The 15,238-nt window shown below is 41.4% G+C and overlaps 1 protein-coding gene across 4 annotated transcripts in view; it reads left to right on the top strand.

Moving 5' to 3' along the window:
- The first annotated feature begins 96 nt into the window (after nt 1–96).
- The window catches only part of kif20bb (kinesin family member 20Bb), a 32,838-nt gene continuing 17,696 nt past the window's right edge, over nt 97–15,238 (top strand). For all 4 annotated transcript variants that reach the window (XM_077201191.1, XM_077201193.1, XM_077201194.1 and 1 more), the window contains exons 1-15: nt 97–185; nt 425–538; nt 637–726; nt 983–1,102; nt 1,203–1,341; nt 1,432–1,616; nt 1,721–1,778; nt 1,886–2,083; nt 2,283–2,394; nt 2,502–2,573; nt 2,672–2,821; nt 2,919–3,081; nt 3,205–3,462; nt 3,548–3,684; nt 3,928–4,057. In XM_077201191.1, coding sequence (XP_077057306.1) covers nt 437–538; nt 637–726; nt 983–1,102; nt 1,203–1,341; nt 1,432–1,616; nt 1,721–1,778; nt 1,886–2,083; nt 2,283–2,394; nt 2,502–2,573; nt 2,672–2,821; nt 2,919–3,081; nt 3,205–3,462; nt 3,548–3,684; nt 3,928–4,057 — 1,914 coding nt within the window. In that variant the 5' untranslated portion in view covers nt 97–185; nt 425–436. The remainder of the gene's footprint in view (nt 186–424; nt 539–636; nt 727–982; nt 1,103–1,202; nt 1,342–1,431; nt 1,617–1,720; nt 1,779–1,885; nt 2,084–2,282; nt 2,395–2,501; nt 2,574–2,671; nt 2,822–2,918; nt 3,082–3,204; nt 3,463–3,547; nt 3,685–3,927; nt 4,058–15,238) is intronic.

The raw sequence follows: 15,238 nt of genomic DNA, 5'->3' as shown, positions 1-15,238 counted from the left end.
CCTTGCCTTAGTTTCGTTTATCCTGACAGTTAACCAGAACTACAATACATTTCCTTCCTCTTTTGGGGGCGGAGCTACGTCTGTAGCGAACTCTCCGATTGGTCCGATTTGAACAGAGAACCGCGACGGCAGGAAAGAAGGATGTTAGCATTGTAAACGGGATAAATAAAACAAAATAATAACAAGTAAGTGAAATTAGCGAGAATGAAAACACATAGGTACTACTTTTATAGTCTTACATGTCATTCAAAATTGTTTCTTACTTTAATAGGATAACATCTCAGTTAAGAGCTCATTTTAACACGTTTTAATGGCCGATACGTCATTATTGTTTTAATTTTGCTTGTAACGTTAGCCACTTAATCCATATAATCATTATCATATAATAACAAAATGTTTAGCTAAACGTCAAACATTTTGATAGGCTTTTTTCAAGATGATGGAATCGTGTTTAAATCACAAGCCTGAGAATGTTGGATCTATAACGGTTGAAGACCTCCGGAAAGATCTCTTCGCCGACTTCTCCAAATTATCACGGGTATTTATTATTACCAGACAGAACTCATGTTTAAAGCCTTTGAATCTGATTTTAATGCTGTAACTATTCTTTAATTTTGCATATTTCTATTTCCATAGGACTCAGTATCGCTGGTAAAAGAGAATTTGCAGGTCTATCTCCGTGTACGTCCATTCACTTCTGCAGAGAGAGCAGAAGGAGAATCCCAGGTGCCTGAACGTTTTTGAAAATATTTTATAACATTTCTAAGATATTCTGTCACCACAACCCACATGTTGTTCAAATATCCGTATAACCATCTTCAAAAAAATGTAAGGTTGAATTAAAGCCTCAGTTAGTATTCAATTTTATTGTATGGATCTGGGTTTGGAACAACATGTGGATGAGTAAATGGTGACAGAATTTTCATTCTTTCATGACCTATCGTTTAATGTAATTTGTTATAATTGTAATCTCTACAAACAGGAGTGCATTTCAATTGAGCCTCCAGATACTGTGATTCTAAAAGCACCTAGAGCATCTCTGACAGCCAGACACAGTGAGAGATTCGGCCCACAGCTGGCACAACGATTTCAGTTCTCTCAGGTATGATCGGCCACAGACAGTCTTCTCTAGCATGATCATTTATTGTGAACAGGCTTTGAAAAATGTTTTCTGATGTAACTATGTTTAATTTATATTTTAGGTGTATGGTCCAGAAACAACTCAAAGACAGATATTTGATGGAACAACTAAAAGCCTTGTGAAAGAAGTCTTGGAGGGAGGGAATTCCTTGATCTTTACATATGGAGTTACCAATGCTGGAAAGACCTTTACTTTTCTTGGTAAGGGTTTTGTGTGAGATGTTTTTTTATGTATGTTTAGCTGTCTATTAATACATTTGAATCTCTATTTATGCTACTTGTATGTTATAGGCCCTGAATCAGATGGTGGAATTCTGCCCAGGTCATTGAATGTAATATTTAACAGCATAGAAGGTCGAATTTATTCTCAAAATAACATCAAACCTCTCAGATGTGTCGACTTTACAAGACTCACTAAAGAGCAGCAGGATGAGGATGCTACAAATAAGAGAAACCTTCTTCGTCGATTTAAAGATGTAATTTTTTAAAAATATATGTACATTTTTTAACATACCATTTTTTAGTACAGAGAAGTACATTACTAATACTCACATCATGGCTGTTTCTTGATATTTATCAGAATGATTCCCTGAAAACTCTGTCCAGCATGTCCAGCTCTAGTTGTTCATCTTTTGAAAGTAAGCATTAATAATTGTTTTCTGACTTTCTCTCTGCCTTTGAAACAGTTTTTGAGCATTGTGTCAGTAAATGTGAGCTTGCACTTTACATTGATTTCTTTTTCCAGGCTCCACTTCTAGTGACACAAATGGGGACAGTGTCTGTTTGGATGAGGCCTCTCATGCTAATTTCTCAGTGTGGGTCTCCTTTTGTGAAATCTACAATGAAAGCATCCATGATCTTCTTGATCTTGTTTCAAATGGCTCTCACAGAAGGAGCGTTTTGCGACTAGCCCAAGATGTTAAAGGCAATACTTTTGTCAAAGGTAACCAAATAACTTAGAAGACTAAAAGTTAACTTGTTGTCTGTGTAGCAAATGTAATAGTGAATCATTGAAATAATAATTAAATAAATATTTACATTTCAATATTTTTCAATAATTAAATATAAGTTATTTACCAGGATATTATCTTTATGGCTGTGCATTTTGACATATACATTTAATCTAAATATTTTTTTTCTAGATCTAAAATGGTTTCAAGTTAACAGTACAGACGAAGCATTAAAAGTTATGAAAATTGGAAGAAAAAATCAAAGTTTCTCATCCACCAAGCTCAACAACATCTCAAGCAGAAGGTATTTCATTTTAAACCACTTTAGCATTAATTTTGAACTCTCATTGAACTCATCATGTTATTACTTTTTAAAGTGACCAAAAATAAAAATATAAATTTTCTCCATAGCCACAGTATATTTTCCATTCGAATCTTGCGGGTTGAAGATGCGGGTGTTCCTCGAATACAGGCAATAAGCGAGTAGGTGACCTTAATTAGCCTTTAACCTTAACAGACCTCTGGCCTGTTACTTTAACATAGAATCAGTGATTTATTCATTAATTGATTTATTTTTAAAGATTGTCACTATGTGATTTGGCTGGATCTGAGCGATGTGCAAAGACACAAAACCGAGGTGACCGCTTAAAAGAAGCTGGAAACATCAACACTTCCTTGTTAACTCTTGGAAAATGCATCAATGCTCTGAGGCTCAACCAAACGCAATCCAAGTGAGACAATATCCACTTTCAAAACTATTAATTTGTTTAACAGGCTGCATTTGATGGAAATTTCCTTGAACCTGAACTTATACGTCTTTTCATGCAGGTTTCATCAGCATGTCCCCTTCAGAGAGAGCAAGCTCACACATTATTTGCAGGGTTTTTTCTGTGGCCGTGGAAAAGCCTGCATGCTCATCAACATAAACCAGAGTGCCTCGATGTACGATGAAACCCTGAATGTCCTCAAGTTCTCAGCGGTGGCTCAGAAGGTCTGTAAGGACCTTTATTATTGTTTACACTGACAGCTTCAGATTATCAGAAGCACTGATTAAAGGCATTTTTTGATTCTGTGCTATTTATTTATTTTGAACTTTGACTTTGTTCCCTTTTAGGTAGTGGTCCTCAACCCTAAACCAGCTCCTAGCATTGTGCTCAAGAGATCTGCCAGAGATGTGTCTATGATAATCAATAACGCAGACAAGAAGGATTGGACCAGGAGAAGTTCACTCCTGGGCTGGGAGATGAGTCTAGAGGATGTGCAAGAGGATGAAGATGATGAAGATATTGGTGAGGAAGATGTGGAGAGTGGCGATGAGAGCATGGAGGACAACACTGTGCTAGAGGCTGCGCAAAGTCAAGAGCTGTTAGAGGTATTCAAAGTGTCTTTTTAGTTTTCATCAATGCATGTTTATAGTTTTCAGTGTTATTTTAAACTATATGATATATTCGCCACAGCTTCAGGTGACAATTAAAGAGCTCAAAGAGAAGTTGTCCAAAGAGGAGTCTGAAAAATTAATTATGGAATCTCGTATTCGTGAAGAAGTCACCACAGAGTTTATGGAGCTGTTTTCTAATATGGAAAAAGACTACAAGTAAGTCAAACACTGTTTTACAGATCATAGTGGTGAACTGATGTATTTTCACAGATGTAGCATTCAGATTGAGCCTGCAGAGATTTGTTGGCCGTGTTTATGCCATTCTTTTATTTGCATAATTCTTTTAGTGCAATATAACAATGCACAGCACTGTCAATGGGTGCAATTCATTTTTAGTGAAATTCTCTTTGATTTTATTGAAAATGCACAAATTTATGTTGCTATTTTTCAATGTTTCAGTGAACGTCTCCAAAGAGAGAAAGAAATAGTTGAGGAAAGAGCAGAAAGGAGGATGGAGATACTGAAGAATTTGGTGAACAGAACAGTTGAGGAAATGGACGCTGTTAGCACTGACGAGAATGCAGCAAAGGTGAATTCAGATGGTTGTTACTGTTATAAGCCTGTGTGCATTTTCTGTAGAGCTGCATGATTAATCGTTAAAAGATTGCGATCTCGATTCAAACACCCACGCGATCTTCTTCCTAAATGACAACAACGTAAGCCAGATTTTGGCGTGTTTGCATCGCAGGAACTAGGAACAATTTTAGTTCTAGGAACTCCTTTTGAAGGAACTAATTTAGCTCCTACTTCAGAGTAGGGTCTAAACCAGCACTATAGGAACTACCAGTGACTTTAGTGTACATTGATTGGCCGAATGCACGCAAAACACCAGCACCCGCCATTTTTAAAAAAGATGTCTAAACACCACTGATCTATATAGAATGACTGGATAGCTCATGACGTTCTAAACTGCCATTAGGCAGTGAAGCCACCGGAAGTGTTCGAGCGACGATCTTATGATTCCCTATTAGCAGAGGGCTCCAACGGCCGTTATACAGAGATTGGTAGCTTCGACGGCACTTTAAGATGACCCGCTGTGCAGCATACAAGGGTAAAACGACGTTCACAAAAGGATGTACTGCCCACAGGTTGTAATTCAAGCCCTATAAGTAGTAATTTATATGCACAATTGTCGCTATTCCCGTGTTGTTTTCTCCGAGGCAAGAGTAGGCTAATGCTTCTTCAAACAAACAAAAAAACGATAAAACAGTTAACAGTAGCCTATAAGAAACGTCTCGGTTACATATGGTAACCCTCGTTCCCTGAGGGAGGGAACAGAGACGTAGGTCATGACTGACCAATATGAATCTCGCTAGAGAGGCCAATCTACTTCGAGTGAAACTAAAACAAGCCAATACACATTGGCGTGTTGCAACAGCTGTGCAGCCTCGCAGCGCGGTATTTAATAAGCTGGACCTACGTCTCCGTTCCCTCCCTCAGGGAACGAGGGTTACCATATGTAACCGAGACGTTGCCTATCGGTCAGTCACTACAACGTAGGTCATGACTGACCAATAGGAATCTCTACCAAAGCACCACAGCTGCTGCACACCATCCAGCGCCCCGTGCAAGCCTCTACATCTTCTTGCCTGGAAGGACGATAGGAGGAGGCTTACACAGAGTGAATCTGACACTGTTGTTCCGTGATAACCCATACAGTGAGATATTGGATAACACTGGGAAAGCGTGCCCTCTGTTTAGGAAGGAAACACTGCGGAAGCCACTTATTCAAAGAGTTATGTGGAAATACATATGGACTAGCCTGAAGGTTGTACTGCATATTAAGTAATGGGTGACTTAGCCCAAGGGAAAGACACAGGCTTCCGATAGGAGCAGCCGTGGAAAAAATACACATATGGGATCCTTGTAGGGTCACACATATGGAACCCAGCCCAGATCCGGTTCTCAAGGATTCAGCGGATAAGGGCCTAGCTCCGGACGCACCGCCAAGTCGGGGCCTAGGGGTTTTGGTGGACTCAACAGTTTTTTACTCTGGAGTAATAAGGGTGCACAGTAGGGTGCAGCAAGCCGACAGAGCCAGACCTCTCAGTGCTTCTACCCGTTTAGGGTGAGAACACGGGAGGAGACCGGTTCTACACGTAGGCTATAATATCTAGCGAACGTGTTAGGTGTCGCCCAGCCCGCAGCTCTACAGATATCTGTTAGCGAGGAGCCACTTGCCAGCGCTGAGGAGGATGCAACGCCTCTCGTGGAGTGTGCATGCAACCTGAGCGGGCAGGGCACGCCTTGTGCTTGGAAAGCCAAGGCGATGGCATCCACTATCCAGTGGGCCATCATCTGCTTGAAGACAGCCTTTCCCTTCTGCTGGCCTCCGTAACAGACAAAGAGCTGGTCTGAGGTACTGAGACTTTGAGTTCTGTTCACGTACATACGCAGAGCGTAGGGCTGGGACGGTTACCGCATTACCGCGGTCTAGGGCTGGGCGATAAATTTTTATTTTATAAAATAAAAGATTTTATCGATTAACTCGAATGTGTAGTTTACGCCGATTTTTCTTTTTTTTAATGAAAATCGGTTTTCTCTTTAACAACCGCCGACGCTCCCCACTGGGCTCCCGTAGTTCCCACCGGGCTCAGCGCTTGACATGATAGAGATACACAAACAACATGGCAAATGAACAAGACCGCGGCAGCAGAAGCACACTCGCCGAAAAACATTTACAAGCTGAATCTGCAGGGCCGCCAACTCTCATAAATTCACTGTGAGAGACGCAATTTTGTCACTTTTTAGACGCTCTCACGCCACACATCCATTTTCTCACGCAGAGAAAAATCGCGAAGCAAAGAGGACACTGTCACCGACAGACAAGACAGAGAAGGTTACTGTTGATATGAAACAGATTCTCAGCTCTCAGATTCTGTCAATTTTATTACGAAATTCAAACAATAAACACCGTTTTGGCGTAAATGTGACGTGAAAGAACGCTGGCAGATCTCAGTTCAAGCGGCACGTGAACCGATCATTTGTTACTCTTTACTACTAACTTACCGAGATGTAATAAAATCGATCGATCAGTGTTTTTCAACCGCGGAAATATGTCCATAAAACAGCTGGAGAACAACATATGCCACGTAACATTACATTTACCTCAGGAATGCCTTTTATTGACCCATAGCACGCATGCGGACTTAAAATAATTGCTATAGAGAGGAGTATTTTGCTAAATATGATAACTATATTACACATTTATTATATTTTTACCTATATCATTAAAATAGTATAACGTTGTTATTATGAAAAACGCATTATATTTAATTTGAGTTAGTTTTAACCTTTAATAATACCAGCTGACAGGGCTCTCTGTATGTTTACAGCATTAGGTGACTTTCTTTTTTTTGAGAACAATTAACAACACATTAACGTATCTACTGTACCTAATATTTATCCAAAGGAATTGATATTGAATCAAGATCAGAATCAATTCACAAGAATTGAATTGAAATTGTGAAGTTTGTGTTAAACAACAATAAAAACAGTAGAATACCAGTCATTTATTAATAAAACTTAATAAAATTATGTTTAGTTACCAAATAATTTGACAAGTTTTTTTACACATCCCCCCAATCCCAATCCACCCATTTTATTTTACGTTACATTTTCACTGTTTTCAAAGATAGGGCCTGCCCTCTTGTCTTTTTGGCTTGTTGTTTCTGATTGCAGTTTAATCCAGATTAAATCCCAGAAGGGAATATTAAAACAAAATAAAGTTAAAACTAGTTTTAAACAGTTTCTTTGTCATCTGCAGATTGATTTTAAGTAGGGAGAGAATTTTTTTTATTTAAATCGTAAATCGGATTTTTTGTGAAAAAATCTGGGATTTTTTTTTTTAGGCCATATCGCCCAGCCCTACCGCGGTGACGTGACTCCAACCGCGGGTCTGAGCTCGTCACCGTCATCTCCGCAAAAAAACAAACAAAAAAACATTGGTCTGCACATGTGCACGTTGTGTCTAATGACATGGATTCATTGATTCTAATGACATTGTCTCTTCATGGATTTAAGGTTTTCTGAACAAAACTTATCAAAAGATGGAGCAAATCCGATCTTTCGCGAGTTGGGGAGCGCAATGTTCAATGACACAATAACATTCCATTTGTATTAGAGATGCACGGATGGGCTATTATTAGGCTATTTCATCCGCAACCGCATCACAAAACTCATCATCTGTCCGCACCAACGTTTTTTTTTATCAATTTTCGAAACCGCATCTGCGGCACTGACTCTTTTAAGGTCTATGAGCAATGCAATGCGCTTTGTTTAAAAGTAGACATTAAGCTTTCTATTTACTTCTCATGTCTGTGAGGCAAGTTCATTAATGAGACGAGCTCCAGTAAACGCGCAAGAGATGGCGCCCGCGCCTCCATGTCCTCCTGATTATATGTCTGCTATATTTGCTTCTTATTTATTAATTTCAGGCAATTAGTTATTGAAACAGTGATTACAATTAAGATACAATTTAAATACAAAACGACATTTAATTTAAAGAAAGGCTTTCTACAAAACAAAACTTAATAAAGTGGTCAAAATCATGTCTGACCCATCTAATGATCCTATCTTACTCATGCTGTTCACTTTTCATATAATCCACATAGATTAAATGAAAAATAACATGATATTATGCAAACATAAATATGGAATATAATTTTTGTAATTAAGACATGTTGGAAAAGGTGTTCATCTTTCATTTCCAATGTGAACATCATAATGTATTCTCCTGAAAATGATTAATTCAATGCGAATGTATCTGAAAATATTCTTAAATAAGGAAATCTATTCAGTGATTGGTTCATGCCAAAATACTGCTTGATGAAAATTTTACACTTTCAAATTGTGCTCGTTTTTTTTTCGGATGCAGGTGACAATATTTAACAAAGTCTCTCTAGCAAAAACGACTTCTGGCGTGTGCACGAAAGTCTGTCGAGGGGGAGTATTTAAAGCGGTTTACCACTATACCGCGGGAATATCTTGCTTTTCAACCGCGGTTAGAAAAAATCCATACCGCCCCAGCCCCAGCGAGCTGGAACACAGGGACGCGGCTCGGGAGGCTCTCTCTGGGAGGCGGCCCATAGTGGGGTCTGAGTGTGCTGTACAACACTTACCTGGTTCCACGGGGCAGGAGGCGGCTCGGTGGCGTTTTCGGACCGCACACTGCTGCCCGCTGGCGATAGAAGAGGCGGATGAGATTGGTGAGGATTCTCTCCCCCCACTGCTCTCCGGGCCCTCTTCGGACCCAGAGGTGGAAGAAACTGCTCTTTTATTGAAAATTTGGGTACCGCTGGTTTTAAGGCCAGCGGCGGAACACAAAGAAAACGAAACATAGAATTTTCCACCCGGCCCTCTTCCGGGGGAGGGAGCCATGCAGTCATTGTCTCCTGGAGAGCAGTCCCTTCCATCTCTGGGTCGCCCGTCCTAGGCCCGCTTGCGACCGGCTCCACAACGAGGTGGAGGCTGCGGCGCCGGAGCAGGGGCAGACGCAGGAGGACGCCCCCGGCGACGAGCAGACTGAGGAGCCGCGAGCTATGGGGTGGAGGCAGCAGCTGACCGCCGCGGCCGGATGTGCTTGATGGCCTCAGTCTGCTTTTGTACAGCCGAGAACTGCTGGGCAAAGTTCTCGACCGCGTCGCCGAAGAGGCCGGTCTGGGACACGGGGAGTTAAGGAACCTGAGCTTGTCGGTCTCCCACATGTCAGCCAGACACAGCCAGAGATGGCATTCCTGGACCACTAGTGTGGACATCGCACGACCCACTGACCACGCAGTGACTTTCGTCGCACGAAACGCGAGGTCCGTCGCGGCACGAAGTTCCTGGAGAACTTGCGGATCGTGACCGCCCTCGTCCTTGGCCTGATGAACCTGCAGCAACGCCATAGCGTGCATGGCAGAGGCAGCTTCCCCACAGGCCTTGTAAGCCTTGCCGGTTAGGTCCGACGAGTACTTACAGGCCCCGGAAGGAAGACACCGTTCTCCTCGCCAAGTGGAGTTAGGGCACAGTTGCATAGCAACTAGTGGTCGACCGATATGGGTTTTATGATGGCCGATGCCGATATCTTAGAGAGCAGGGTGGCCGATGGCCGATATAAAGCCGATATTTATATATACACACACACACATATACATATATATATATATATATATATATATATATATATATATATATACATACACTCACACACACTTTATATTTATATAAATCAATATTTAATAAATTTGATAAATTTAATACATATTTAAAAATCTTTAAAATAAACATGCTTAGGCCCTATACTAGATGGCAACTTCTTGAATCTGCAATCCTATTACAGAATTTTTCACAAATAAAGTAATTGTTTAAAAATATATGAATGTGTGAATAAAAAGGAAGTAAACACTGTAACAGGGCACTCAGTCATCTGGTAATTAATCAGTAATCACTGATAATCATATTTTTTCAAATAAAGACTTTTTTAACTTTGACTTTTGACAAGGTAACGCTAATTTTACATACAGCACACAGTGAAAACGACATGAATATGACACAGTGGGCCACAAGATATCATAGCTGGATTCGATTATTTTTATTATTCGATTTTATTATTAGATATTCAGAGATTTGTTTAAATTATGTAGATGCGCATTTGCTGAATGTTGACGGTAAATGAGAAAGTATTTTAGGCTGATTGTTTGCCTTTTCGGTTACAAATAATATAAAAGCAAACGTATTACTTTTTCGCATACCATTTACTTTCTTTGACCAGTTCTGTAGCCACCGGTTCTGTCTAACAAAATATTAGATCTGACTGACAGAGATCGTAAACTAATGAAGACGGAGAATGTGAGTGAGCGTTGTGTTCTCTTCTCAGGTGCTGGTGTTCTCAACGCCGCCCGTCAAAATAAAAGTCCATAACGCCGTCAAAATAAAAGTCCCGCTTCCAACACATCGGCCAATCAGAAAAACTTATCGGCCGATGCCGATATTTTAAAAAAATCGAAATATCGGCCGAGGCGATATATCGGTCGACCACTAATAGCAACGGCCCGTTCACTGGCGGGATACGCGTGTATCCCTTAGCTGCCCTGCCATGAAGGGTGATGAGGGAGGAGGAGCCACCAAGACGGTTTCTGGCAGTAAAAGGTGCCGTCCACGTCCATGTGAGCTCCTCATGCACCTCCGGGAAGAAAGGCACTGGGGTGGGTTGCTGAGAACCAGCGCGCGCCACCCCAAGATACCAATCGTCCAACCTCGAGGGCTCGGGACACGGTGGAGGGTTCCACTCAAGCCCGATCCTGTTGGCGGCCCGGGAAAGCATGGCCATCATCTCCGGGTCCGACTCGGGCACCGCTGGCACACCCGAAGGAGACAGCGGCGCCGAGTCGTCGTCCGTGGAGAGGTCTGACCCACCCTCCGATGCAGCGATCGACATCTGGTCGTCGCGGGGAGCACCAAAAGAAACGACTGGTACACACCTCAAGGATGGTCCAGCACGTTCCTTTGGTGGCCGTTGAGCGCTTTAATCACGCACCTTACCAGCCGTAAAAACAGCTTTTTTGTTTGCTCAGTTTTAATACGACAAACAAAGAAGAGAGAGAGAGAGAAGAGAGAAAGATACCGCTTGCGCTGCTGTGCAGTCACGCCCGCAACAAAGTGGAGGGATCCAGAAGAGGCTTGCCTTCAAATTCACTCTGTTCAGCATAAGAAGTGCTTGGCTCCGAAGCAAAAAGCTAGTGTGCAATCGCACCAGCTGCTTATTAAATACCCCCGCTGCGAGGCTGCACAGCTGTTGCAAATGATTGCACGCCAATGTGTATTGGCTTGTTTTAGTTTCACTCGAAGTAGATTGGCTTCTCTAGCGTGATTCCTATTGGTCAGTCATGACCTACGTTGTAGTGACTGACCGATAGGGAACCTCAGAGCAGCAATAATCACAATTAAGTGTCCAATAGCGACACCATTTGACAGCTTCAAAAGAGCTTTGTGCTTAGTTCGTTTACCGCTACTAACGCCTGTTTCACACATACTCGTGTACGCCGCAGGAGCAGCACACACTATTGTGCTTTCACATATGCTGCGTTTGCAGTGCGTAACTGATCTACGGCTGTAGCCTACCACAAACACAACATTTATTCTCTATTTTTTATTTCAAATCACTATTTTTATATCAGCGTATTTTATAAAATAATATAAAAAAGTTTCAGCATTGCGATTCTATTTGTACGTTATAGGTATACATTCTTTCACAGACGTATTCAAGTTTAAACTCAATACACTTAAAAAACGTACAGGTCCTTCTAAAAAAATTAGCATATTGTGATAAAGTTCATTATTTTCCATAATGTAATGATAAAAATTAAACTTTCATATATTTTAGATTCATTGCACACCAACTGAAATATTTCAGGTCTTTTATTGTTTTAATACTGATGATTTTGGCATATAGCTCATGAAAACCCAAAATTCCTATCTCAAAAAATTAGCATATTTCATCCGACCAATAAAATAAGTGTTTTTAATACAAAAAAAGTCAACCTTCAAATAATTATGTTCAGTTATGCACTAAATACTTGGTCGGGAATCCTTTTGCAGAAATGACTGCTTCAATGCGGCGTGGCATGGAGGCAATCAGCCTGTGGCACTGCTGAGGTGTTATGGAGGCCCAGGATGCTTCGATAGCGGCCTTAAGCTCATCCAGAGTGTTGGGTCTTGCGTCTCTGAACTTTCTCTTCACAATATCCCACAGATTCTCTATGGGGTTCAGGTCAGGAGAGTTGGCAGGCCAATTGAGCACAGTAATACCAGGGTCAGTAAACCATTTACCAGTGGTTTTGGCACTGTGAGCAGGTGCCAGGTCGTGCTGAAAAATGAAATCTTCATCTCCATAAAGCTTTTCAGCAGATGGAAGCATGAAGTGCTCCAAAATCTCCTGATAGCTAGCTGCATTGACCCTGCCCTTTATAAAACACAGTGGACCAACACCAGCAGCTGACATGGCACCCCAGACCATCACTGACTGTGGGTACTTGACACTGGACTTCAGGCATTTTGGCATCTCTCCAGTCTTCCTCCAGTCTCTGGCACCTTGATTTCTGAATGACATGCAAAATTTGCTTTCATCCGAAAAAAGTACTTTGGACCACTGAGCAACAGTCCAGGTCAGGCGCTTCTGCCGCTGTTTCTGGTTCAAAAGTGGCTTGACCTGGGGAATGCGGCACCTGTAGCCCATTTCCTGCACACGCCTGTGCACGGTGGCTCTGGATGTTTCTACTCCAGACTCAGTCCACTGCTTCCGCAGGTCCCCCAAGGTCTGGAATCGGTCCATCTCCACAATCTTCCTCAGGGTCCGGTCACCTGTTCTCGTTGTGCAGCGTTTTTTGCCACACTTTTTCCTTCCCACTGAGGTGCCTTGATACAGCACTCTGGAAACAGCCTATTTGTTCAGAAATTTCTTTCTGTGTCTTACCCTCTTGCTTGAGGGTGTCAATGATGGCCTTCTGGACAGCAGTCAGGTCGGCAGTCTTACCCATGATTGCGGTTTTGAGTAATGAAACAGGGTGGGAGTTTTTAAAAGCCTCAGGAATCTTTTGCAGGTGTTTAGAGTTAATTAGTTGATTCAGATGATTAGGTTAATAGCTCGTTTCGAAACCCTTTTCATGATATGCTAATTTTTTGAGATAGGAATTTTGGGTTTTCATGAGCTGTATGCCAAAATCATCAGTATTAAAACAATAAAAGACCTGAAATATTTCAGTTGGTGTGCAATGAATCTAAAATATATGAAAGTTTAATTGTTATCATTACATTATGGAAAATAATGAAATTTATCACAATATGCTATTTTTTTTAAAGGACCTGTATTATTCAATGCATTACTTCTATATAGATTTAACGTTATATATTAAGTTGCTCAAGCAAGTGGCAAAACATTTAACAGGGTTCGAACGGGTGCTTGAAATCCTTGAAAATGCTTGAATTTTGATGTGTTTTCAAGGTTTGAAAAGTGCTTAAATGTGGGATAAAATGCTTGAAATTGTAACTGTTCTCTCACAACAAATAGCCTACTTATCTGACTGAATAGTTTGTTTATTAAATGGAGAAGTAAAATGTAGCCCTTCAGATATAATACAAAACGATTTGCGTAGACAAAGCGTGGCGTTGCTGGCCAGAGCAAAAGTAGGCGGAGGTTTCATTTTTATTTCCGCGGATGCCTCGTTTCTATTGGCCGCGCTGGTCGTCACAGAGCGCAGCGCAAAAGTTTAACTAGGTTATTTTTAACTTTGACCACGGGGTGCGCTCAAGCTCGCCAATGCTGTGCTCCGCTTTGGTCGAATCAGCAACAAAACGTCTTCGCGCGGCGCAAGCCATTGAAATAAATTGGTTTCATAGTGCAGCGCATTCCGGGTCCTGTCTGAAAGGGCCATTAGGAGCTGTTTACACCTGGCCACTTCATGCGTTTTCTCAGATCGGATAGCTATCTGATTTATTAAAACGATTCCATTTACACCTGGTCACATAAATGTGTTTTCGCAAAACGGATCTAAATCCGATCTTCAATTCCCGCGCTATATGCAGATTTAATGGAGTTCACGTCACCGAAAGCAACAGATATAAGCTGCATTTTATTGATCAAAGAGCGCAATAAGAGAGAGCGACAACACTGGTAAGATCATTTTGTTTACTTTAAATGATGATGATTGTGTGTTAAGCGTCTGCGACTTACTTTCACTTTGATTTGCGATAGTTTGCTCGTTGGCTTGATGAATAGATGCTCAGCTTCTCATCTGCGGTAATGCGTGTTGAGCCGTCATATCTTGCTATAACATGACATATAGCCTATTATAACACGCTCTCACGTGTTTATTTTTTAGCATTTTTGGAGGAGTAAAATTTACATATGTGGTTTCAACAACCAGATGCATTTACACTGTCAAGTTTAGTCTGCAATGCGGCCCACACCTCCTCCTGAAGTGGTTTGAGCGATCGGATTCAAATCAGTCTCGAATGCGTTTCGGAGGGCATTTACCTGGTCTTTTCACGATCAGATAGCTATCCGATCACAGAAAACGCATGAAAGTGGTCAGGTGTAAACAGCCAGTGACTGAAAGTACTTGGTGTGATAATGTAATGTTATTGGTTGCCCGTTATGGGACGTTCATTTGTGGAATATGCAGTGAACATACAGCCAAATGGCTCGTTTCTACTGAGCAGTACGGTACGGTACAGTACGGTTCGGGTCGGGTCAGTAAACCATGATCCAGCTAGCATTACAGTACCCTACTTGATAGGCGTGGTGTTTTTTCGGAAAGAAGCGATCAAGTCATTTTCGTGCGAAGAAGAAAGCGACAAAGTAAACACCAATGGATGGCATACAGCAGATCTTGTCCTTGCTTCTCGGCATGTTTGTCACAAGAAGACAAGCGCCGACATTAGGCATTTCTCAATACAATTTCTCAATACATTTCTCAAGTATGTAAAGTTCTCAGCAGAATGACTCCCGAGGACGCAAGTCCGGTAATTCTCCAAATGGAACAGCGCGTTCTTGAAAGCGTCACTCAGCTCGATCTGCATGTACATTTTAGGCAACAATAAAACGAAATATGTTATAAAACACCACTCTGCCTCTTTTCGTTTTCATTTAAATACATTTTAAACATTATAGGCACACAAATGTGGTTCAGGCAATTTATAGACCTGATTATATACATGTTTAATGTTAGCC

The sequence above is a fragment of the Siphateles boraxobius genome, unplaced genomic scaffold, assembly GCF_051911475.1.
Source record: "Siphateles boraxobius isolate OS27281-9 unplaced genomic scaffold, OSU_SipBor_1 46, whole genome shotgun sequence".
Classification (NCBI taxonomy): domain Eukaryota; kingdom Metazoa; phylum Chordata; class Actinopteri; order Cypriniformes; family Leuciscidae; genus Siphateles; species Siphateles boraxobius.
This window is presented reverse-complemented; position numbering and strand designations above follow the sequence as displayed.